The sequence below is a fragment of the Trichosurus vulpecula genome, chromosome 2 (assembly GCF_011100635.1).
Source record: "Trichosurus vulpecula isolate mTriVul1 chromosome 2, mTriVul1.pri, whole genome shotgun sequence".
Lineage (NCBI taxonomy): Eukaryota > Metazoa > Chordata > Mammalia > Diprotodontia > Phalangeridae > Trichosurus > Trichosurus vulpecula.
Window position 1 is genome coordinate 70,337,145 of NC_050574.1, and position 25,922 is coordinate 70,363,066.

The 25,922-nt window shown below is 46.9% G+C and overlaps 1 protein-coding gene across 1 annotated transcript; it reads left to right on the forward strand.

Moving 5' to 3' along the window:
- Window positions 1-18,167: 18,167 nt before the first annotated feature.
- On the forward strand, window positions 18,168-24,900 carry FNDC5 (fibronectin type III domain containing 5). The gene is made up of 6 exons (XM_036745537.1): window positions 18,168-18,264; window positions 20,943-21,058; window positions 21,861-22,059; window positions 22,908-22,963; window positions 24,102-24,232; window positions 24,688-24,900. The coding sequence occupies exons 1-6, from the start codon at window positions 18,168-18,170 to the stop codon at window positions 24,743-24,745; spliced, it is 657 nt and encodes a 218-aa protein (XP_036601432.1). The 3' UTR covers window positions 24,746-24,900.
- The last annotated feature ends 1,022 nt before the right edge of the window (window positions 24,901-25,922 follow it).

Sequence of the window (25,922 nt, forward strand, 5' to 3'; positions counted from 1 at the left end):
TTCCCAGGCTCTCTTTTATTCTCTCTCTCTGTACTCGATGATCTCATCATCTGCCATAGGTTCAGTTATCATCTCCATGTGAGAGACTCCCAAATCTATATGGCCAACCATAGTCTCTATGTTGAGCTTCAGACCCACAACAACCCCTTCTGGCTAGACAATCCCCACTTGGATATCTCTTAGGCTTCTTAAATGTAACAAGTTCAAAACCAAACTTGTCATCTTTCCTCCCTAAACCTACCTGTCCTCCTAAGTTCCCTGTTTTTTTGCTGGGGGGAGGAGAGGAAGCTAACCTAGACTATTCAGTCTCATATATTCAGTCACCCCTGGTGCAGCACTCCTCCAAGGAACTGTCACATTGCTAGCTTTTATTCCTCTTTCGGTTTTTGTTTTTCTCCTACCTACACTAAGCTCCTCCAGGGCTGCCAGGAGAGGCTCCTCACATTCTTGAGATTAGTGTTGTCCAGAAATTACCCTTAGGCATATAAGTGATGAATTGTCCCGTAGAAGACCCTTAAGATCTTCCACCCAAGGAGCTAAGTGTGTGGTAGAAGCAATATCTGCAATGCACACTTTTCCCTAAAGTGAAAGGAAGCTGTCCCTGATATTTCATTGGCCTGGGGCATTAAAGCTCAATCCATTGTCTCAACTTCACAACTCTCCTGGGACAGGAGGTCAGCAACCTATTTTGGTGTGGTCCTAGGGCTAAGAATGGTTTTTACATTTTTAAATACAGTTATTTGCGATTAAGTCTTACCTCTGACACACATTGGCTACATGACCCTGGACAAGTCTCTTAACCTCTCAATGCCCCTAGGCAATTCTCTAAAACTATAAATTACAAAGGGACGGCTAGGTGGCACCACAGTTCACAGCGTGCCAGGCCTTAAGTCAGGAAGACTCATCTTCCTGAGTTCAAATCTGGCTTCAGACATTTACTAGCTGTGTGACCCTGGGCAAGTCACCGAACCCTCTTTACCTCAGTTTCCTCATGTGTCAAATGAGCTGGAGAAGAAAAAGGCTCCAATATCTTTGCCAAGAAAACCCCAAATGGGGTCACAAAAAGTAAAAAATGACTGGGTAACAACATAAGTTCCAGAACAGCTGGAAATTTGCATTAGTAGAGGGAGCTTCCCCATGGGCAGTTACTTACATTGATGAAATCACAAGTCCAGAGGAAAAAGAAAAAGAAAAACATGTGCAACAAACAATTTTAGGGGATGGGAATAGAAGGGCCAAATGGAAAAGCCTTTAATTCTCAAGGGACAAGAAGGGGGAAGAGATGCATAAGGATGAACATGACAGTTGGAAGAGGGAGAAAACCCTGACAACAAGGAGGGATCTTTGGGGAAGGCTTTCTGGAGGTGGAAGTAGCTGAGCTGCAGCTTCAAAGGAAGAAGTGAGGGCATTCCTGGAATGAAGGACAAGCAGCTCGTGTCGGAGCACAGAGTTGGAAGAAAGAAGGCCAAGTTTAGAGAGGAACAAGTAGGCCAGTTTGGCTGGAACTGCAGATTACGTGAAAGGCATTGTGCAAATAGCCTAGAGAGGTAGACTGGAGACAGATCCAAGGGCTGGTCCATTCTCTCTTTTGGGCCTTGGTTTCCACATCTGTAAAATGAATGGGATTGGACTAAATCAGGGAGCCTTAACCTGGGGCCTATGGACTTGGTTTTTTTTAATATTTCGATAACTATTTCAATATAACTGTTTTCTTTTGTAGCCCTACATATTTTTTCATGGATTTAAAAACCTTATTCTGAGAAGGAGGTCCAAAGACTTCACCAGGGGGCTGGGACACATAAAAAGGTTAAGAAATCCTGGATTAAAAGATCTTTCAGACTTCCCCCAGCTCTAAATGAGTGATTGTGTGTGTGTGTAAATTACCTTGCTCATGTTTCTCTTTGGGTTTGTTTCCTTTTGTTCCTGAGTTGGTCCCAGAGGGACCTGGGCTTGGCTGGAAGCATGGATGACACCATCTTTGCTGAGAGTCCCTTGATCCTATGACTGCTGTGTGGTGGGGGAGGGAATCATGGGGAATAGCAAAGAGACAGATTTCCCAGAAAAGGAAGAGAGGGAAGTCATTAACATTTAAACTCGAAAGCTTAACTGATTCTTGGCAAAATTCTAGAACAAATTTCTAGAACATAGCAGAAAGGGCCACTTTGGGAACTTAAGAAATGATCTCTTGAATTCCTAAGAGCCAGCCCAGGATCAAGAATAGGTCAGGTCACATTAATCCATCTCCAGCCCTCACATTTTACAGAGAAGGGAAGGGACATGAAACTGAGCAGTATCAGAGCTGGACTAGGACCCAGGGCCCCCAGATCTCAGAACAACAGCAATTAAATACCTAAACACTACTAAAAGCACACACAGAGATGGGACAGAGGGGAGAGATTTATGTGTGACTTGGCACCGTTTGTATCTAGCTCTGCGTGAAATAGGGGAAGAGAGGGAAAGGGGAAAAGCATTTATTAAGGGCCTGTTACATGCCAGGCATTGTGCTGAGCCCTTTACAGCTATCTCATTTGAGACTCACAACAGCCTTGTGAGGTAGGTACTATTATGATCCTCATTTTTCAGATGAGGGAAACTGAGGCTGAGAGCGGTTAAGTGGCTTACGCAGGACCACACAGCCGTTAAGTGTCTGAAACCCAAATTGAACTCGGGTCTTCCAGGTGCCAGGTCCAGTGCTGTAGCCATGCTATCACCCAGCTTCACCTAATAAATGTGTTACAGTCATTCAATTCCATTCAGCAAGCATTTGTTTGTTTTTTCTTTTAAATTATTGACATTGTTTTTGACATCACCTTCATTTCCATCCCCCCATCCCCAACCTACACACAACCATCCCTTGTAACAAAAAATTAAAGAGGGGGAAAAAAGGCAGTTCAGTAAAACTGGCCAAATCTGATGTTCCATGCCTGCAAAGAAGTACATTTTCTCATTCCTTCTTTGAAACCAGGCATTTATTTATATATATATATATTTATATATATATATTTATAACAAGCATTTATTAAGTGTCTACTATGTACCAGGAACTGTGGTTGACTCTGAGAATTCAGGGTGGGGTGGGGAGAGAGAGAGAGACAGACAGAGACAGAGACAGAGACAGAGACAGACAGAGAGACAGAGAGAGAGAGAGAGAGAGAGAGACAGAGAGAGAGGAGAGAGAGACAGAGAGAGAGGAGAGAGAGAGAGAGACAGAAAGAATGCCTGCTCTCAAGGAGCCTAAATTCTATTGCAGGAATCGGTCAGAATGCTGACAGCCCTTTTTGAAAAGGAATTCCTGACCCCTAGAAATGACTGACATTTGTTGTTGATGCTATTCAGTTGTATCTGACTCTGCATGATCCCATCTAGGGTTTTTTTGGCAAAGATACTGGAGTGGCTTGCCATTTCCTCCTCCAGCTCATTTTACACATGAGGAAACTGAGGCAGAGTTAAGTGACTTCCCCAGGGTCACACAACTAGTACATGTCTGAGGCTAGGTTTGAACTCGGGAAGATGAGTCTGCCTGACATGAGACCTGGTACTCTATGCACTGCACCACCTGGGTGACATTTCTCCTGAAAGATTTCCCTCATTTTGTCCTGGAGGTGCAGCCAATGTCACTGGTTCCTTTGCTGATACCTCAAATTAAACTTCACACATCAGATTTCCAGGGCTCCATTCTCACAACTGGACAGATGGACTTAAATGTTGTACAGGGAGTCTTCCATCCTGGTCCTAGCAGATGATGACTGTGGCCTGCCCACGCCCTCTTCTGGCCCCTCCCTAACACTGCAGGACCACTGCTCTTTGGCCAAGCTGATGAGAGGATGGAAGAGGAAACTGGGAATGAGAGAGGGCCTGTGTGAGAAGAGCTGGAAGGTGGAGTTGAGGATGGGAGAGAACCTTTCCATTCCCGCAATCTATCCATTAATTTTTTTTAAAAAGTCATGTAAGATTTAATGCTATATAGTTGCAGTGTTCAAGGGAGAGCCCCTGCCTCCTCAGAGGTGGGGGACAATGGTTGCGAAACGCTACATATACTGTCAGATGTGCTTGATTTTGACGATCTGCTTTTTTCCTCCTCTTCTTTGGTACAAGGGATAGTTCACTGCGTAGGGAATGGGGAGGGATAAATTCAGAAATGAAGCTGATCTAAAAATAAGTGATATCAAAAGTTTTATTGAAGCTTCTTGTTTTTGTGTTTCTATCATCTGTGGGAATTACCCTCTTTCTCAATTCAATATTCTCTAGTAACAAGAAAAACAATTAAGCAAACCACCTAAATCAGTAGAGGCCAACTAAAAATGTATACAACATCCTGCCCTAGTCGTCCCCCAGCTCCCTGTTGTGAGGAGGGAAGCCCACCCATAATCCTCCCTAATCCTCTTCTTCAGTCCCTCCATGGGTTCTGCCTTAGAGCATGCCCTGGTTTGCCCCTTACCCTGTGATAGTCATTCTCATTTACATGGTCCTTTCAGGTTTGCAAAGACCTGTCCCACAACAGCACTGTGAGCTAGGTAGGCATAAGTATCCATATACCCATTTTACAAGAGAAGAAACTGAGGTTCTGAAAGGTTGAGGGACATGTCTGTGGTCACACAGCCAGAAAGTCTCTGAGGCAGGATTTGAACTCAGGTCTCCTGATTGCAGAGCCAGAACCTGATCATCTACTTCACACTGCCCCTCAAAAGATGCCATCATCCTCTCTTATCTCCCCTTCATTACTACAGCCCCCTACAGCCCAGCTCCTGCCTCCACCGCTCTCCTGAAACCATAGCTCCCAGATCATTCATGACATTGCCAATCCCCAGACCTTTTCCGGTTCTCCTGTCCCCAACCTGTCCTCAGCATTTGATGCTGTAGAACAGCCCCCTTCATACGTTCTCCTCCCTTGGCCTCTGGCCACTGTTCTCTCCCAGTTTTCCTCTTGTAGTTAGGGACATCTGACAGGGAGACAGGAGCCAATAGAGAAAGGCTCATTAGATTAGCATGACCCAGAAGCATCACTCCCTAACTTTTTGGTATTCACTGTACTTAACAGCCCAAGTGGCTGTGCGTGTAATGTACCATGCTTGAGTTTGTGGCATTTAGAGGTGGGAGAGGCATTAATGATCCCCAATTTACAGGAAAGGCAATTGAAGCCCAGAGAGGATCAGTGTCTTTCCCCACAAATACACACATCCCAGAGTAATAAACAGACATCTGGGGAAACCGGGTGCCCTAGAACCTCATTCCTGCATCTTGCCAAGGTCTCATCTGCTTCTTCTGCAATCTCACCTGTCAATACTCTCAGCACCTGTCCACACTCTCGGCACAATACCCTCGCCTCATGAGGGCCAGTTCAGGAACGTCAGCTCAGAGAATGGCCTCTTTTGGCTTTTATCAGCTGCTGGGGGCTGACAGAGAAGCCAGTGCCCTCACTAGGGCTATTTGCCATCCTGTTGCCACAGTTCAGCTGTCCTGCATCACCACTTGTGACAACATATGCCTCCTCTGGCTTCTGCAACTGCTCTTCCTTCTCCTGCCCCCATATGTGGGCCCCTGAGCAAAACAGTTTATAATATTAGAGAGTTTGATCAATTCATTTGCACTTTAAGACTTCCCATAGAAATGATGAACTAAGTAAACAAGCATTTATTAAACACCTGCTGTATGCCAGATACTGTGCTTAGCGCTGGGGATACAAATAAAGGCAAAAAGAAAAAAAGAATTCCTGCCGTCAAGGAGTTCACTATCTACGGAGGGAAGAGGGGGAGCGTAATGCCAACAATTATGTACAAATAAGGTATATGCAGGATAAATTGAAATAATCTCAGAAGAAAGATACACACATTAAGGAGGATGGGAAAGACATCTTACAGAAGATGGAATTTTCACTGAAATTGAAAGGAAGCCAAGGAAACTAGGAGATGGAAATGAGGAGGGGGGAATTCCAGAAATGGGCATGAGCCAATGAAAATACTTGGAGTTGGGAGATAGAGGGTCATGTTCACAGAACAACAGTCCAGTGACAGTAGAGTTCATGGAAAATCTCCCAATACCTCTAGGTAATTCATGGGTTGGTTTCTTCAAATATGGGGAACAGAGTCCCCAAGTCCAATACAATCACTCAAGGTATTAAATGTATATTGAACCAGAGAAGCTTTAATTCACCCCACAGAAAACACAGATGATACAAAGAACTCACAGAAACGCGTAAATAGATACAGAAAATGCATGAAGTTCTCAGTCAGTAAACTTCCCTTGGAAGGCAATGAAACTTAGGATTTTCCCAATGACAATCCTTTGACATTCCAGTGATTCTTGCTTACCCAAAGGGTCCTTAGGGTTCTCCCTCTAAGACTTGAATCAATACCCTATAGTTTAAAATCCCTACCAAGAAAGTAAAGATAGCCTTGGAGTCTGTTGAACAATCAATCCCTGACACATCAAACCTACACTGTCCAAACAGTTCTCGGGAATAGCAGAGTCTATGGCCAGACTGGGTCTGTTGCTTCCCCAAGTCAAAGATCCCCGTTCATTGTTCTTCTTCCCATAGGAGTCATGTGGGCAATCTTTCTCTAAGAAGAATGGTGCATTAGGAAATCTATTTCTCTGGACAGTTCAAATCCTGAACTCTTATACTGAGGACTTTTCAAACTTAGGGTTACCCAGGAGGTAACTCCCAAAGCTGGTTCTGCCCAGGAAATCTGCCTTCTCATATTAGAAGGCTAGATTCTGGTATCATGATGCTTAAGAATTTTAAAACCCTCCACCTTCTGCACAGAAGGTTGGGGGCTCAGGAATCTTGTCCATAAGGCCACATGGACAAACACACGTGCCATGTGCTTCTGCAGGATTTGTAACTATGCCCTGGTTGCTGCTTTCCCTTGGCCTGGGAAGAACCTCTCTCAGCCACTCTCTTTTCAGGCCAAGTGTAAATACATGTCATGTCCTATAGGCTCCTGCCCCAAGATACTCATTTCTAGCTCCTGGGGGAAAGGTCACATACAAAAACGGGCTTCCCTTTTCCAAAGGACTGTTCTATTATAAACCAGATTGCCTTTTGAACTGAGAAAAATCAAAATGGGCAAAGGTTGAGAATGAGTTGTTGCCTTCCTTTCTGGCCTGACACAAAGGGGCAGCTCCTGTGGCCCCAGTCACTGGAAATGAATCAGTAGTTCCCTATGTCCTCTGAACAAGGTGCTAGTCAGAATGCTCACACTCTCTACGGAGAAGTGCCCCCCCATAGGCCTCCAAAGACCCACAACCTATAATCTCATCACATTGATCAAGGATTTTCCTGATTATCCCCTCCTTACAGTATCATCCAATCCATGTCTCTCCTTCTTATCCATAAAAATATCATAGTATCACAGCCATGTAGACCAACTGGTCCAATTAATTTGTTTTACAGGCAAAGAATATGAGACTCAAAGAAGTTGCCTAAGGTCATGCAGATAGTAAGTACTTGAACTCAGGTCCTCCACTGCACCATAAGGAAGGACTTTAAATCCAGGTATAATATATCTTTAATATTCATCTAGCAAACCTATCTGAAAGACAAAGGAATATTTGAAGAGTTTAGAGATAAAAGGAAAGGACTCATGTACAAAAATATTGATGGCAGAATTTTTTGTTGTGGCAAGGAACTGGAAATAAAGTGAGTGCCCATCAGTTGGAGAACAGCAGGAAAAAAATGACAATCTATGAATGAAATGCTATGTTATCATGACATAAGAAATGACAATATGACAGATTCAGAGAGACCTGGGAAAATTTCTATCAACTGCAGAGAGAAATAACCAGAACCAGGAGACTAATTTGTATGCTATATACTCAATGACTACAATATCGTAAAGAAAAGCAACCACTTAAAGACTTAAGAACTCCTCGATGTAATGACCAAGCATGACTCCCAAAGACTGATGATGAAGCAGACTTCCTGACTACTTCTTGAGAAAGAGGTGGTGGACCAAAGGTACAGAATGAGACATACATTTTCAGACATGGAAAATGAGATTTGTTTTGCTTGACTATGCTTACCTGTTAAGAGGAAGGTAGGTGGCTCAGTGGATAGAGCACTGGACTTGGAGACAGGAGGACCTGAGTTCAAATCTGGCCTGAAACACTCACTGGCTGTATGACCCTGTGCAAACCACTTAACTTCTGTTTGCTTTAATCCACTGAAGAAGGAAATAGCAAACCACACCAGCATCTTTGCCAAGAAAACCCCATGGACAGTATTGGCATGTTATGATCCAAAGGGTCAAGAAGAATCAGATAAAACTGAACTGCCACAAACACAAACCCTGTTACAAGGGAAGGTTTCTATTTGGGGGGCAGGAATTATCAGGAAGGGAATTGGTGGCTAGAAAAGTGATGGGGAAAAAAAGAAGAAAGCAGCAATAAAACTTTTAAAAACACACAGGAGACAGCAGAAGGAAATTGTGCTGAATTTAATATACAATTTAAAACAATTTAACAGAAGCTTACAGTTTCATATACAACCCCCTTTCTTGTTCTTTGTATATTGAAATATTGTTTTGTTTGTTATATTCATTATTTTAAAAATCAAACAAACGAGGTTACTTTGGCACAACATCCTTAATGAATCCATAGTGGCTGACAATGAGCGCTGTCTTCCTCTCCAAGTGCTTACAAACCATCCCTTTAATAATGCAGGCTAGAATTCGGCAAGGAAATGCCTGCCAAACTCACTGGCACAGTTTAATAAAACCACTTCTTTCTCTTTTTTGAATTTATTTGCCAATTTTCACTCATGGAATCACAGGACCTTAGAGATGGAAGGGAGTTCTGTCCCTTCTGATTCAGCCTGTTCCCAGGCAGGGATCTCCTCCTTAGAATCTCTGATAAGCCGGCTGTCATTCAATCTCTCTTCACAGGCTTCCAGCATCCTCCCTCCTAGGGTAACCTACTTTTAGATGGTTTCAAAGTTCTCCTTGACATCAAGGCCCAATCTGAAATCTGCCCCCCTTGCATCTTCTACTGACAGTACCCAGTTCTCCTTTCTGGAGTCAAGCACCCGCGATCTGCTCCTTCTTCCCCATAAGGCAGATCACTGAACCAGCTGTCAGGAAGACCTGAGTTCTCATGGGGTCTCAGATGCTTACCAACCATGTGACTCAGTTTCCTTAGATATAAAATGGGGATCATAACAGCACTTACCTCCTACAGTTATGACCAAATGTTATATTTATATAGTACTTTACAAACCTTGAAGCACTATAAAAATGCTAGCTATTATTATTATTATTGACGAACTTTCCAATATTCCACACACTCAGACTCACACCCACCTACTCATACACACACACACACACACACACACACACACAATGTTCTTTTCTCCAGGCTAAGGAAGCATCCTCAGTTCTGTTCATCTTCCCTCCTTTTCCATCTCGAATTCCTGCACCTTCTAACGTTAAATTACAGTTAACATTAACAATAACTTATAAGCTGTGTGACCCTGGGCAATTTACTTAACCTTCCCTGCCTCAATTTCCTCATCTGTAAAATGGGGATATCTCACAAGGTTGTTGTGAGAATCAAATGAATTAACATATTTAAGTGTTTTGCAAACTTTAAAGTGCTATGTAAATGCCAACTGGGCAGCTAGGTGGCACAATGGATAAAGCCGCTGGGCTTGAAATCAGGAAGACTCATCTACCTGAGTTCAAATATCGCTTCAGACACTTAGTAGCTGTGTGACCATAAGCAAGTCACTTAGCTGTGTTTGCCCCAGTTTCCTCATCTGTAAAATGAACTAGGGAAGAAAATGGCAAACTGCTTTGCCAAGAAAACCTCAAAAGGGGTCATGATGTCAGATATGACTGAAACAACACAGTGACAGCAACAACAAAAGTCAAATCTCTCTTGAGATCTATATAGGCAGAAGATAAATAAGCTGGAGTGGAAGGCAGGAAAAGATACAGGCTGAAGGGCTCTGGAGCTGGAAAGGATCCTCTAAAGCAAGCGACCTCATTTGGCAGATGCATACAGACTAGTTAAAGGAATGTAAAGAAGAGACCTCCTGTCAGTTACTGGTGATACCAGACAATTAACTCCATAGTCTGGGGCTCCACTTTTCTCACCTGCCACATAAAGGGGTTTGGTCCTGATAATCTCTGAAACTTCCTCCCATCTTTGCCAAGAAAACCCCAAATGGGGTCATGACGAATCAGACACGACTGAAACAACTGAACAACAGCAAAAATGCCAACAGTTGTTTTTATTGTTATTAACATCCTGATCAGGTTCCCCTCTCCCTCTTCAAATGCCCTCTTTGCCCTCTGAAGTACTCCTTAGCCCTGACTCTGTTCTTTCAAGGAACACTTCATTCCCGCTGGTATCCTAGAGAACAGAGAGACTATAGCACCTCTCCCATTTTCCAGGATGATTTGGGGCAAATCACTGACACTGATCCTGCTATCACATCACTAAGGTCCAATTTCCCCCATACCTCAGGATATTTGAGAGAAGCAGAGCCTGGTGAGTTCAGATCATCACAGACAGCTGAACATTCTCTTAGTTTCCTTACTTGTCTGAGGTTTCTTTCTGTCTTGCTTCCTGCTAAATTTCTGGTTCATCATTTTTCCTAGTGACTTAAGTGAGGGCATAGGATGCATGCTTATCAAACTTGCAGATGGCAAAAAAAAAAAAGTGAGGAGGGAGAGCTGATGGGTCAGATGACAACTGGAATCCAGAAAGATCTCAACAGTTTGAATGATGGGCCAAAGTAAAGGCCAAATTTAAATGGGGTCAGTGCTTAGGGTGAGAGGCACAGTGGATAAAGAGCCAGCCTCTGAGACAGGAAGATCTGGGTTCAATTCCCCTTCCATTTTCCCCCTCTGCCAACACTGGGCAAGTCTCTTAAACCTTCTCTGCTCTAGACCAAAAGAGCAAAGGAGGTGCTGGCTTACTTTAGGTGAGGGGCTTTTCGCAGCTGGGAATTCCCTACGTCAGTGATATCACAGGTCCTGTCCCCATCTGTTTCTAGTCTTCCAATGTCCTGAATTTGGGTTCAAAAAATCAATAGCACAAGTACAGAATGGGTGAAGCATGGATGGGATATTTCACTGATGCTCTTTTCTTTCATCTTTTCCTATGTCACTATTACTACCTACCAACTCCCCCCCCCCCCGCCGAGATATAAACCTTTTTTGACAAAAAGTATAACCAAGCAAGACAAATCAATCCATTGTCTAAAAATGTATCCCTCCTGGTGCGTATCTACTCCATCTCCTCTTTGCCAAGAGGTGGGAAGCATGTTTCATCATCAGTTAGACAATAGTTCTTTTGAAAAAGATTTGGGGTGGGAAGTGGGTTAACAGCTGTAACTAGGGTGGGCCTTTGCCCCCAGGGTGATGAAAATTAGAGGGATATTGACAGCACTTTTATTTCTCTAGCAGCATGGAAACAACTGAGCTTAGTGACTATTTAGCAAGAATAATTAGAAAAATAGGAAGCTAGCAGATGGTGGCTTCCTCTGCTCCTTCTCTCCTACCGCCTACTGGTGGCAGCACCCCTCCCTGGCCAGACCTGCCTTACTTCCCCTTCACTCATGGTAGCCAACCCAGCAACAGCATTACACTGTACCAAGTTCTCTGCTGTGACCCACTCTGAATAGACACATAGTATGTTTTGTACCTATGGCTCTGGGATACAGTAAAATAGAGCCCTGGCATCTTTAATTGACTGAGAGTTCAATATGAGTGTAGCATCCCCCTTAAGATTAGTATCTGATTTATACTTCCTCAAAGGTTGGGTCCCCAGAAGGTAGCTGCTCCCTCTACTTCCAAGTGTAGTCCTGCAGGTGGCTACTCCTACCACTAGAGCTCCTGAGTCCCCATTGGTATGCTTCCCGTGAACAATCAGGCAGAAGACTTATTTACCTTTTATCAAAGTAATTTACTAAAACAATATAGTAAAAATAGCAGCTATTAAACATAATAATGTTATATAATTTGATTAAACACAATAGTAGCAATTAAACATTCCTCACATAAACCTCACTAGCATGGAAAGAGTGAGCACAAACTTGAAGACAATAGTAGTGAGACGTATGTGTAAGACATGTATGACACATGCATGACAAAGGCAAATTCGTAATTCATTATACTTCAGGATCTGTAAGTCTTTTCTCTCTTCATTGAATCTTCACAGAGTTCCCCTGGAGTGCAGTACCTCTCCTCTCTTCTTGGAGGGCTGGAGGGTGGAGCCCTAAGGGCTGAGACCTGAAATTTCCAAGTAACTCTGCACTTTCCATCAGCAGCTCTGTTGGCTTTGGACTGCACAGAACATCCTCCTCCTGCTCCAGATAGTCCTCCCCCCAACCCACCCACTTTTCAGCTTCCTTTTCTATGTTGTCTTCCCCATTAGACTGTGGGGTCCTTGAGGGCAAGGACTGTCTTTCTTTTTCTTATTTGTACCCCGAATACTCAGCATAGTGCCTGGCACATAGTAGATGCTTAATAAATATTTATTGGATTGTATTTTATCTCTCAGGTGTGTTTGTGCTCCCAGAATCCGCTCTCCTTGTCTTCTACTGGTCCAGTAGCTCTGATGAAATGATTGGCTGTTTCAGGGGAAGGGTGAAGGAAAGAAAGTCCCTCCCCTCCTCCCCCCCACAAAATGTTCATGAGCCTATACTCTTCCATTGTTGGAAAAATAGCTTCAAGGGGCATGATGGATTCTCTCTGACAATGACAATATATTTCCCATGAAGCATCATTGGCCTTCATCCAAAGCCCAAGATCTTATAAACCTCTCAAGTTGATTGAGGAACTTATTCACACATTGTAGTATAACACCAGCTTTGTGGCTACACATTAGGCCTTTAGTGGTTACATTATCTGAGGTGGGGAAGAGATGAGTTCACAGATGACATAACCTCCTTCCCAAACAGCTAATATATTTCTAGGCTTCAGAGCATCCACAAAAGTGCAGATGATAGCCTTACCACAGGAGTGGTCTGGCCTGTCCAGACCATATCTGAAGTATTAAGCTCAGTTCTAGGGTCTATGTTTGAGAAGAAACATTGACCAACAAGTGTATCAAGAGGAGAGTAACCAGGATGGTGAGAGGACTGGGAACCTTGTCATAGCTGAAGAAACTGGGCAGGGGGTTTAGCCTGGAGAAGAAAAGACTTAGGGAGGATATGATTGCTAAAATGCTGTTTTGTGGTTGTTGTTCAGTCATTTCAGTTGTGCCCAACTCTTCATGGCCCGATTTGGGGTTTTCTTGGCAAAGATGCTGGAGTGATTTGTCATTTCCTTCTCCAGCTCATTTTACAGATTAGAAAACTGAGGCAAACAGGGTTAAGTAACTTGCCCAGGTTCTTCTGAGAAGGGATCCATAAGCTCTACCAAACTTCATCAAAGACACAAAAAATTTTAAGGACTCCTATCCCAGAGTATAGTTTCCAGTTCTTTCTAAAAGTGCATAGCAGTAGCATAAGCTAATATTTCAGGGTAGCCATTAGCTGAAGATAGTGAAGACTAACACCCATAGTGGAGTAGAGACTAAAACCAAAGGCAGCAAGATCAATGTAAGTACGTTAGCAGCCCTGCAACATTAGATGACATAAATGTTCTGTCCTTAAACATGCCTAGGTACTCATAACCTCTGTATGTACTCATTTTCCCTGCTTATGTTGTGTGTATCTATGGGAGAGTGTACACCAGGTTTATGGGGAGGGGAAGATATTCTATTGCTCTTATCCATACTATCCCACTTCAGTAAATGCTTTTGCCTTGAGCTAATATGACTATTAAAGGTAAACACATTTGTAAGGGCTCATGAGGTCTGATTTTTAAGAGTTCAGATGTACAGAGTACCTTGAACCAAAAGTAGTCATCCCCTGGCTACCCAATATGCAGTGAGCTAGGTCAATTCAGAAAAACAGAACAGGTTAAAGCTTCCATGCTTTGGTTTTTTTATTTTTACTTTGGGAAGGGAAAAAGAAAGAAAGGAAGGAAGGAAGGAAGGAAGGAAGGAAGGAAGGAAGGAAGGAAGGAAGGAAGGAAGGAAGGAAGAAGGAAGGAAGGAAAGAAGGAAGGAAGGAAGGAAAGAAGGGAAGGAAGGAAGGAAAGAAAGGAAGGAAGAAAGACAGAGAGAAGGAGAGAGGGAGGGAGGGATTAAGGAAGGAGAGAAGGAAGGAGAGAAGATGAGAAGAAAGGAAGGAGGGAAGAAGGGAAGGAAGGAGGAAAGATAGAAAGAGAAAGGGAGGGAGGAAAAAAGGAAGGGAGGGAGAAAGGGAGGAAAGAAAGAAGGGAGGGAGGGAAGAAGTCTAAAAAGGAAATCAATTTGGAGAGTCATGGAAGGATCATAAGCTGGCTGAAACTGGGGAGCAGATTGAATCCATTCTCGCTCTAGACTTTCCTCTGAATTCCACCCCTTCAAATCTGAGAGGCATCCACGAATTACAGAGAAAAGAACACAGGACTGGAAGTTAGAAGATTTGGCTTCTAGAGCACCAGTAAAAAGATGTAGTAGAAAGACAGCCAGGCTTGGGGTCAGGAAACTGTTTCCAGCTCTGCCACTGACTGACTATGTGACTATGGACAAGTGGCTTCACTTCCCTGAGGCTTAGTTTCTTTATCAGTAAAATAGGGATAATAATGCCAGCATTGCCCAACACAGTTTTAATGAAGAAAGGGCTTTGCAGATCTTATTGTGTTATCTAGAAATAGAAATGTCACTAATATATTGGGCAGCTAGGTGGAGCCGTGGTTAGAGCGTTGGACTTGGAGTCAAGAAGATCTGAGACACTTACTAGCTGTGTAATGCTGAGCAAGTCATTTAACCACTTCTGGCCTCAGTTTCCTCATCTGTGAAACGGGCATAAACAAGGTTGCCATGAGGATCAAAACAAATAGCACATGTAAAGTGCTTCACAGACCTTAAACTCTACATAAATACTAGCTTAATTAGCATTACAAGTGGTCACATTCATATTGCTGGTAAGAGGAGGGGATTGGGCTGGATGATCTCTAAGGGCCCCCCAACTCTGAAATTTCTTTGACTCTGGCAGCGGCTTGTATGACCATAGTTCTAAGAGGCCAGTAGGTGTCAGCTGAGCTCCGTGCCTCCCCAGGGCAGTAATGCAGTAATGGACATCTGCTTCCCCTCTGATCCCTTTCCCAGGAGGCTGAGACAAATGCGTTGACCTCTTGCTGACCCTGTTTGCCCAGTTCTTCAGGTTGAGGCCCAGGCCTGGCTCAGCTGTCCTAGTGCTGCCCACCCCCTTCCAGACTCCCCCTTCTTGTCAGCCCCTCTTTAAGGCACCTGCTGGCAGGGGGTACAGCAGGCGGGGCTGGGAAGTGGAAGGGGGTGTCAGAGGAGGATGAGACAACAGCTGCGGGACAGGAGAGAGACTGAGGAGGGAGACAGTCAGACTGAGCTCAGATGCCAGAGCTTAGAGCCTGGAACCCAGAGCCCAGCTCTAGACTCAGGGAGCAGAAGACCACACCAGACTTCCCACCAGGAAAAAGGTGTGTGGTGGGGACGTGGGGGTGGGCTTCAGTTAAGTGCTTATTGTAAGCTCCTACTATCCACTACTGCTCTCCTCCTTCCCTTCTCTTTTCTCCCCCTTCACCCCCAACTTCCAGGGCTCTGACCCTAAACTAAAACACCACCCCTCTCTCAATGAGTTCCTCTCCATCCTCTGGCCCTATTCCTAGATCATGACCCATCCCCCTCCACTTTCTGCTAGAGGCACACATAGCCCCCTTCCACTGAAAAAAACAATGTAGTACGCCAACTTGGGTCCTATCCCTAGCTCTCTCCTGTATTTGGGTTGTGGCCTTGGGGTATAATGATAACATGACTATAATTAATATCAATGTTAATGACTCCCATTTCCAAAGCACTCTGAAGTTTTCGAAGTGCTTTCTCTCCTACCAATCATTGAAAGCAGGAGTAGAAATACTCTAATCCTCCACCTTTCAGATGAGGATATTGCCCCTCCTTGTCTATCAAATGGAGTTTGATAAGATTCTTTCTAAGATGTCCTCTAGGTCAGATGGCCTATAAACCTAAGATATTCAGACCCTGGAAAACCAGAAAGAAATGAATAGCTAATGGTGAAATATCAAGTACTGTGATATCGGGGAGGCAGGAGGAAGGAATAATCGTTCCCCTTGGATCAGACCATGTTGATGATAGCAGACATCCTCACCCACGAGCTTCTTTGTACTCTAGGGATTTGGGAAGAGCTGCCCTCTTCTCCAGATACCAGGCATCCTTAGCCTCCAGAGCCTGGAGAGTCAAACAAAATCAAAGGCAGAGGTGGGAGTAAGTGGGGAGGCTCCCTGCTGTTTTTAGCATATGTGGAGACAGTCATTGAGAGAGCAGGGGATGGCCCTAAAAAGCAGTGGCCTTGGGGGGACTTGGGGGAATCTTATCTCATGGTTCGGCTACATGTGGGATGTCTGTGCAGGGTAACCCAGGAGCTATTTGAGAGAAGGGGAAAGAACAACCATTGATTAAGTGCCTACTATGTGCCAGGCACTGAACTAAACACTTAATAAAAATCTTATTTGATCCTCACAACAACCCTGGGAGGTAGGTGCTATTATTATCCCTGTTTTACCATGGGAGAACATGAGACAGAGAACCAGGATTGCAGTGTCCGAGGTATGATTTGAATTCATCTTCCTGACTCCAGGCCCAGCACTTTATCCGCTCTGCCACCTAACTTCTTTCAGGTGAAATTGTTCATGGTTCAGAGGATTTAGAGTTGCAAAGGGCTTTGAACATTATCTAATCCAACCTCCTCATCTTATAGAGAGTAAAACTGAGGACTAGAGATGGGAAGTAACTGGTAGTTAAATAGCAGATCTAGAATTTAAATTCAGGACCTCCAATTCCAAATCTCATTCTTTCTCTACTGCATTATAGTATCATCCTGAAGGACTGTAGCCCCTCAGGTGCCCCAGGACACTGTCTCCCCTCTCAGCACCACCTCCATTTGCACCTCTCTGACCATATTCAGAGCCAAGCATCAGGTGTGGGGGGGGGGGAGGAGTAAGGGGTTCATGGTTGTTGGTGGACTCTGGGTTTTGAGTGCATGGGCTGGGGGTGGGGAGGGGAATGTTAAAAAGAGCCAAGGGAGCTTTGGAGTCTACTAAGCCCAGATGTCATTCCCCCCACCCCATTTGGCACCATTTTCTCCCTCTCACTCTGAAAAAAAAAACATGAGGTAAGGGGAGAGGGCAAAGTCATTGCTCCAAGGACACTTTGAATTTTGTGGGTAAGGAGCTAAGTGGAGGAAGGCGAGGGGAACAGAGAGGCTGAAGGTTCTGAGGAAGACTGGAAAGGGTAAGATGGCAGAAGGACTGAGGGGACCAAGTAAGGGAGGGGGATGAGAGGTTCAAGGACTGAGAGGTTTGAGTGAATGGTCGGAAGCTGAATGAGGTCCTGAAAAGACCGAGGGGACTGAAGGACTGAAAAACTGAAGATACTGAGGAAGCTTAGGCGACCGAGTCTTCAATTCAGGTCTTGGGCTGAGGTATTGATGTGACTAATGGGCTGAGGGGCGCTGACGGCCTGAAGGTGGGACTCAGGGACTGGCCGCGGAACTGAGGTTATGAGAGAGATGGTGAGAACTGAGGGTCTCAAGAAAAGGTCAGGGAGCTGGAGCCTCTCCTGGTGTCTCTGAGGGAGAGTTCTGGTTAATTGGGCTGGGGAGGAAAGCAGGGGCTGCAAGGGAGGAGGGAGGCGACGGGCGGGGCTGGGGGCGGGGTGCACAGTCCTCTTCCACCCCCTCCCGGCTCCGGCCCCGCCGGGACAGCCACCGAGCCTTTGGCTTCCTCTGCCAGCTCCTCAGGCAGCTACTGTGCCCGTCCAGGCTCACGGCGCAGGTAACCGCGGTGTCCGGCCACCGGGGGAGCGCCGGACGGAACAGTGGGGGACCCTCGCAGTGCCGGCCCAGCCCGGCCCCTACCCTGTGTCTCCCTCCTTCCAGCGGGGGAGCCCGCCCCTCCCGTCCCCGGAGCCGAAGCTAGAGCCCGAGCCTGAGCCGTCAGCGCAGCGAAAGGAGCAGCGCCAGCCCAGTGGGGCTAGCTGGGGCCGCAGCCGCTGTCCGCGGTTCTGAAATGAAGGCGGCGGCGCGCCATCGGCCCTGAGTCCCAGAGCAGGCGGCGGGGAGGACGGAGGGAGGAGCCGCCATGCGGGCGGCCCGGCCGGCGGACGCCTCCCTGCTCTACATCCCCGCCACGCTTCTGCTCTGCCTCAGTTCCGCCAGTCTGTGCTTGGTGGAGGCGGGTAAGGGGCCCGGAGGGTCGGGACCGGGGGCGGGAGGGCTGCGGCAACGATAGGGTTAACTCCCGGGAGGATTCTACTGAGGGGAAGAGCCAGGCTTTGCCCTTGGGGGCGAGGAGCCGGGGAATCAGAGAGAGGGAGAGCAGAAGAGTAGGGGATTCTCTTCGCAGACTGCCCCTCAGTCCTCCCCACCATCTTGACCATTTCTCAGCCCGCTGTCCCCCACCCCTAACTCCCTGTCTTCCCCTACCCTCACTTCCAAGTCTCTGTCCCCCAGGCCCAATATTTACCTTCCCAATCTGTCCCTTAACACACTTAACCTCTGTCCCTCACCTCTCCAACCCCACATTTTCCAGGCCCTATCGGCCCCCTTCCCTACCTTTGTGCCCCTAACTCCAGATCTGTTATGTTTCACCACCGCCCTCCAAATCTTTCAGTCCATCCTACATTCCCGTTGAGTCTCCCTTGTCTGGACCCCGATATTTGTTCCCAGGCTCTCCAAGGCCCTCTAGGGAGCAACTGAAGTGGTAGCAGAGAACACAGGACTGGTCTTTGGCACCCCGTGCGTGCCCTTTCTTCCCCCCTCCCCCTCAGCCCTAGGGTATAAACTCCATCTACATTCCCTCCCCTCCCCCCACTTGCAAAGTATTCAAACACACATACAGAGCACAACACAACACAGAAACACGCCTTCAAGTGAATTCTTCAGGACTGAGAGCCTGGAACAGGGCAAGGGGTTGAGGGTATGTGTGTTAGGCAGAGATGTTCGAGATGAGTTGGCACCTGTAGTCTGGAAAGAAGAAATATTTCACCCAGTGATAATATCAAGGAAAATGTCACACACACATGCCAGACTGTCTGTCCCCCTTGCTTTGATGATTCTCTCCCATCTGTCCCCCTTTCTCCCTCTGCCTCCATCTCTCCCTCTGTCTCCTTCTGACTCTATGCTTCAGTTTTTCTGACTTTCCACCTCTATGCTTCTGTTTTCCCAGCTCTTTGCCTCCATTTATCTACTCCTACTTCTCAATATCTGTTTTTCTGTTTCCCCATCTCTGTTTCTGATTCTTTGTCTTCATGTTTCTCAGTTTATCCTTCTGTCTCTCCATCCCTGATGTCTCCATTCCTTCTCTCTGGGAGGAGGTTGGGGCAGGGTGTGAACTTGTCAGGCTTGGATTCCTCTAATCACTGTGCCCTAATCCCACCAGACTTCCCTCCCATTACTTTAACCCTCTAACACTTAAACCCACAATAAATGATGAGTAGTAAAGGGGGGAGGGAAAGGGAGAACAAAAGAGTATAGGGGCATGTCTTATCTCCTTTAGTCACCCCTCACCAATCTCTTACTCTCACCTTTGCCTTCTCCCTTATCTTTATATCCTATTCTTTCCCCCTCTTAACCTTCACCTGTCCCTTCTCTTTCCCTTTTTCTTAATCTTCCCTGATTCTTTCTCTCTCTCTCCATCTTTTTCCCAGCTTCTGTCCTCTCAGAAGGACCTTCTTGACCTCTCCCAAATGCTCTTCTGCCCTCTGTCTAAATCTTAACATTAACCCATCCAGCCCTTCATTATTCTATGCCCCATTAAGGATCAAGTCTTCAGGTAGGCCCCAGCCAGGATCCTTCCAATAACCAGTACCTCAACTCCATTCCTGCTATTCCCCTTCTTGTCCTAACTTAGCTCTCAATATGTCAAATTTGGGAAGGAAGAATCTACTGGTGGCAGACCTAAAGGTTCTTCCTAGTGTCTGTGTTCCTCCAGACTTAATAGGCTTTTCTTTCCCCATTCTTCTGGACCCCAACCCTGAGAACAGGTTTATTGGATGGTGGGACTGAGCCTCTTGTTAAAGGTCCTTGTCTCAGAGAAAGTTGTCCCCAACCCTAATATACAATTGACCTCTCTCCTACCCAGAAACCCTTGCCCTATTTTCCATTCAGAAGTCCCAGGGGAAGAGAGTAGGACTTAGGTCCTCTTGAGTCCTAATATCTTCCTATCCTATGGTTGGGTCAAGGTCAGGGAACTTAGCTTCCATCCAACCCTAGAGAAAAATCACCAGTTATGAACCAGGTTTAGATCTATTTTCCCCACAGGTAGAGACCCTGGTTCTCACCCCTGATTAAATCAGAGCAGGAAACTGGGAAAACATGGCACCCTTCTCTTCTTTATGCTAGATTTAGAAATGGAGTGGGAGATGGCCCTTCAGAGGGGCTGAGTTGGTTGTGATTTTCATCAGAATTAAACTGACCACCTCTACTGACACCTTTCCCAACTCAGACCAGTGGCTACCATATCTGAAAGCTGGGAGCTCGGACCTGGGTCTTCTCAGCCCGGTATCCAAACAGACTTACATGTTGTTGATGCACTCTGTTCTTCAGTTTCTTTCTTTGTGTGTGTACCTGAGTCTTGGTGTATCACTAGGTGAGAAAGCAAGAACAAGTCAGTAAGCTTTCCAGAGTGGGGTCCTGAAGGAAGTTAGGGAGAGGACTGTTTGCTCAGCATGTTGGCTTCCATTAGTCCTGATTTCAGCCACTATTCAGCCAGACCCAGGCAGGCAGGAAAGGGATCAGGGAGACCTAGGAGCGGGGAGGGAGAGGGAGCTCAGTTTCTCCTTCTGCCCATACATGCTTATCAGGCAACTTGAGCTTCAGAGTCCATTCTGGTCTCAAATCCTGCCTCCCCCTGCAGACAGCCCTTCTGCCCCAGTCAATGTCACTGTGAAACAACTGACGGCCAACTCAGCTATGGTGAGCTGGGATGTGCTGGACGACGAGGTGGTCATTGGGTTTGCAATTTCTCAGCAGGTAATATCAAACCTGGGGTGAGGTGGGGTAAGGGAAGTATGAAGAAGGCGTGAAGGAGGAAGGGGAAATGTGTGCATGGGGCTGTAGGGACTGGCTTCCTTTGGTCACAGAGACTGGGCATGTTGTTGAGAGGGAAGGATGCATGGTAAGAATTGGGCAGTTGCCATGGGGAAGTGACCAGGCATGTGTGTGGGGGTGGGGCTACTGTCGGGGTATAGGTAGAAAGTTGGAGACAAAGAAAGTACAGAGGAAAGGAAATGGGGTTGCATGGAGAGAGGCTGGATGCAGTGAGATGGAAGGAATGGCAATGTAGAAAATGAGAAAGCAGGGGAGGGCTGTAAGAATAGAGGACTGCATGAGGAGACAGGGGAGACAGGGGGCAGAGGCAGTGTTGGGTAGCATGGGCACGGTCTAGAGGAACTGGACAGACAGGAGAGAGGCTAGCAGGGGTGTGGAACCCATACCCTCAAGGACACATGTGGCCTTCTAGGTCCTTGGGTGCGGCTTTTGACTAAGTCCAAGTTTTACAGAACAAATCTTTTTGGAGTCAGTAAAAGGGCTACACTTGAGGACCTAAAGGGCCACATATGGCCTCAAGGCCACAGGTTCCCCACCTCTCTATGCTCTGTCTGCCTCTCTACGCTCTGCCCACTTCCTCTAGGCCCTGTCTATACCACCCAAAACTGCTAGAGGAAGTAGGGGCAGCATGGACTGGTGGGAGGGATTGGAGGCAGCCTGTAGAGGGCAGGAGGAAACAGAGTGAAGAGGGGCTGTACAGGGGTTCTGACCTTTGCTATTGCAGAAGAAGGATGTGAGGATGCTGCGATTTATCCAGGAGGTAAACACCTCTACCCGTTCCTGCGCCCTGTGGGACCTGGAGGAGGACACAGAGTACATCGTTCACGTGCAGGCCATCTCCATTCAGGGCCAGAGCCCTGCCAGTGAGCCGGTCACCTTCAAGACGCCTCGAGAGGCCGAGAAGTTGGCCTCCAAAAACAAAGGCAGGAGCTCAAGAGCCAGGGTTGGGGAAAGAGGAGCTGAGGGAGGGGGCTGGAGGAGTGAGTGGCTTGCTTGGGTCATGGACTTGGGTTCTTCAGCCTTGAACTCTCTTAAAGGCCTTCTGGAAGGCACTCGAGCCAGTAGGGACCAAAGTTTGAGAAACTTGCAGGCAGGGCACCAGTTCTGTTACAGTGTGGAGGGGTGAGGCAGGAAGGGAAAGAATAAACATCTGTACAGCACCTACTACATGCTAAGCGCAGTGCTAAATGCTTTACAGATATGATCTCATTTGATCCTTGAAACAACCCTGGGAGGTAGATGCTGTTATTATCTCATTTTACAGTTGAGAAAACTGAGGCTGAGAGAATGAAGTGATTTGCCATGGGTCACATAGCTCCTAAATTTCTGAGGCTGAATTTGAACCCAAGCCTTCCTGACCCTGGACCCAGTGCCCTATCCACTGCACCACCAGGAGCCTCTGGGATGACAGACTCTGGAGGATGGTCATTCTCACTCTTGTGAAGAATAAGAAGACCACCAAGTCCAAAGCTGAGTTGTCTGGAAAGAGCACTGAGCTTAGAGATGGGGAGGGCTGAGTTTGAATTTGGTTGCCATTTCCTATTTGACTTTGGGCAAGGCATGTCCCCTCTCCTCTCTGAGGCTCATTTTCTCCCCACATGTAAAACTGGTACCCCTACTCTCCAGGGGGCTTTCTGAAAAAAATCTCTCTCAAGTTGCCATCACTGTCTTCCTGTGAAGCGGTGGTTTCCAGAGAGCAGGGCCCTTTGGCCTCTCCTGAAGACAGGAGGGCATGTTGACATGCAGGGGTGTTCCTCCCTCTCCTCTACAGATGAGGTGACCATGAAGGAAATGGGAATGAAGAGCCAGCAGCTTCGGACGGGCGAGGTGCTCATCATCGTGGTGGTCCTGTTCATGTGGGCGGGTGAGCCTTCTGGTCCCAGGGAGGGGGAGCCTGGAAGGCTGAACTCCCTCTGTCTTCCCTTTGGCTATGTTATGGTCATTCAGGATCACTCTCTGCTCCTACTTCCTCTAGCAGTGTTGGGTAGCATAGACAGGGCCTACAGGAAGTGGGCAGACAGAGTAGAGAGAAGCTAGCAGGAGTGGGGAACCTGTAGCCTTTAGGCCATATGTGGCCCTTTAGGTCCTCAAGTTCGGCCCTTCGATCACCTCTCACTCTAGGGCCCCACTGCTTTGGAAAGGAGGGAGCCTGAGATTAGGAATATGAGGAGAGTTCATTGTCCCAAAAAAAAGCCCTGGTCTCAGTCGGGAGACCTGAACTCAAAACCTGGCTCTTAGACTTACTAGTTAGATGACCTTGGTCAAGTCACTTCACTTTTCTCTGCCTTGGTCTCCTTCTATAAGATGAGGATAAAGACATTTGTACTACCCACCTCACAGAGTTATCAGTTCCATTCCATTCAATTAAATTCAATGAGCATCTATTCATGGGTTAGGTGCTGGGGTTACAAGACAAAAAAGAAAGAGTCCCTGCTAGCAAGGAGTTTATTTTCATAAGGAAAGAGTTAATACACCAGAAAGCATAGAAAGGTTGATTTTGTGGTGATGCTAGTGGTGATGTCTGAGAGAGCGCACCAGAATGCTACGTGAAGTTCTTCCCAGGACACCCCTTGGGGGCCTGGGTCCCTGATCCTTTGTCTAATGTTTCCTCTGAAGCCAGAGCCATGGATCTTTGGCCGCTACTACAGCTGGGCTAGGAGATGCACACTTGCAGGGCCCTGTTGCCTCCAACCTTCTTTCCCTTTTGGCCCCAGGCTTCTCCTTCCCCCACCCCCAAAAGGAGCCCACTCTCCAGAAGCCACCATGCAAGCATCCCAAGACTCTGCTCAAGCAGACAGTCCCGTAACTGGGGGTGATGGTGGGGAGAGGAAGAGAAGGAATAACAAGAATACCCTCCATCCCTCACGCCCCTACACACATATCCACACATTCTGTCATATGGGCTGAGGGCCGAGACCCTTGCTCTGGCCTCCCACTGCCCTAACCTCAGCCCTTGCCTCCCCAGGTGTCATTGCTCTCTTCTGTCGCCAGTATGACATCATTAAGGACAATGAGCCTAACAACAAGGAGAAAGCCAAGAGCGCCTCAGAGAACAGCACCCCAGAGCATCAGGGTGGGGGCCTCCTTCGCAGCAAGGTGAGAGTATACTTGGGGTCTGGCTCCTGCTCTGTCCCAAGGGCCCTGAAGGTAGGGTAAAGGTGGACCTTGGCTGGCCTGGTTTACCTCCTTGGGGATGTCCCCAGGGTCAGCTCAGGGCCTGGCACTGCTACAGCTGGACAGAGACCAGTTTGGCTGCAGCCCATGGCCCAGGGGAATCTCTAGATTAATTTTGGATCCTCTCCTTTCTCGGGGTGCCAAAGGCCAGCGGTGTTGAAGGGAGGGGGAGAGGCAGCAGCAGGAGGAAGAGGAGGAGGAAGAGGAGGAGGAGAAGGAGGAGGAGGAGGAGAAAGAGGAAGAGGAGGAAAGAAGGGAAGGATAAGGGAATTCTTGGTTGGACGAGGTACCAATTTGGGAAGGCTTCTGCCTGACTGCATGACCTTGGGCAAGTCATTTACCATGTTTGGGTTTTTATTCCCTCCTCTATATAACAGATATGAAAACTTCTTACCTGCTCAGTGGGCTTTGAGCACCTGGAAAGAACAGAACTAGAGGATCGTTGTTTTGACGATGGTCATTCAGCTCCTGGTCCTCACCATCTCCTCCTCTCTCTATGCTATCAGCCTTCTCACCTCCCTACCCTCAGAGTTGGGTTTCCTCTTCTCTATCCCTGCTCCTAGCTTTTATCTTTCCAGTGTGCTTTCCCTGAGGAGCAGCTTCTGTCTCTGTCTCTCTCTGTCTCTCTCTTTCTCTCTGTCTCTGTCTGTCTCTGTCTCTCTCTCTGTGTCTCTGTCTTTCTCTGTCTGTCTCTGTCTGTGTGTGTGTCTGTGTCTCTGTCTTTCTGTGTGTGTGTGTGTGTGTCTGTGTCTGTGTCTGTGTCTCTGTCTCTGTCTGTGTCTCTGTCTCTGTCTCTCTCTGTCTCTTTCTCTCTCTGTCTCTCTCTCCTTACCAGCTCCAAAAATACTCTCAATGGATGTAGTTGTCATAGGTATGCTGAGAAAAAGGGGTCCCTGAGCTCCCAGACACCAAGGACCAATGGAAAGGACTGTAGTGAGGGGTGATGTTCATGCTGTCCCTGGCCACCCAAGAAACTGGGTGAGGCTACAGGCCAAACAGGAGGCTGGGAAACAGTCAGGAGACTTCAGCATGTTCACTCCCTGGAGGGACTGGCTGGTTTCCAGCTTTCCAGTCCATAGGCCCAACTTCAACAAGGGCAGCCTGTTCCCACCACCCCCATAGGTACTCCACCTCTGACTTCTCACCAGCTCCAAGCCTACTAACTAGGCCTTGGCAATTCCTCCCATTTCTCTTTCCCCATCTCCCAAATCTAAGTTCTTTACAACCATCACTGAAGCGTGACTGGCTCACTGCAGGGAGACAACCAACATTCCTCTTCCCTTTTCCTTTTCCCTCTGTCTCCCCATACCCCACTCCACAAAGCCCTGGGAGCAGGAAGGAGGGCTGTGCCATGGTTTGGGAAAGCACTCAGCTGGCTGCATGCTCCACTCCTGCCTTCCACCTCCTTGTCCTATACTGGAAAATGCAACTGAACTTAAAAAAAATTCCAAATCCTGATTTCAAAAAACATCGAGCCCAGAGCCCAGCCCAATCACCAGCTATTAGCATCTCCTATATAGAACCACAGCACCTCTGACACAGTGCCCATACAAGTCAATCTTGTTTTTGCCTTCTCCTCTTTCCCACACCACTTTCTCCTTTCAGAAAATGC

What these genes read in the sequence shown, in the direction of transcription:
- FNDC5 (XM_036745537.1), top strand. Translation starts at nt 18,168, where the DNA reads ATGCGGGCGGCCCGGCCGGCGGACGCCTCCCTGCTCTACATCCCCGCC. An exon ending in GTTGGCCTCCAAAAACAAAG is followed by an intron (nt 22,060 to 22,907) that starts GCAGGAGCTCAA and finishes TCTCCTCTACAG; the next exon opens with ATGAGGTGACCATGAAGGAA. An exon ending in AGCAGCTTCGGACGGGCGAG is followed by an intron (nt 22,964 to 24,101) that starts GTGCTCATCATC and finishes TTGCCTCCCCAG; the next exon opens with GTGTCATTGCTCTCTTCTGT.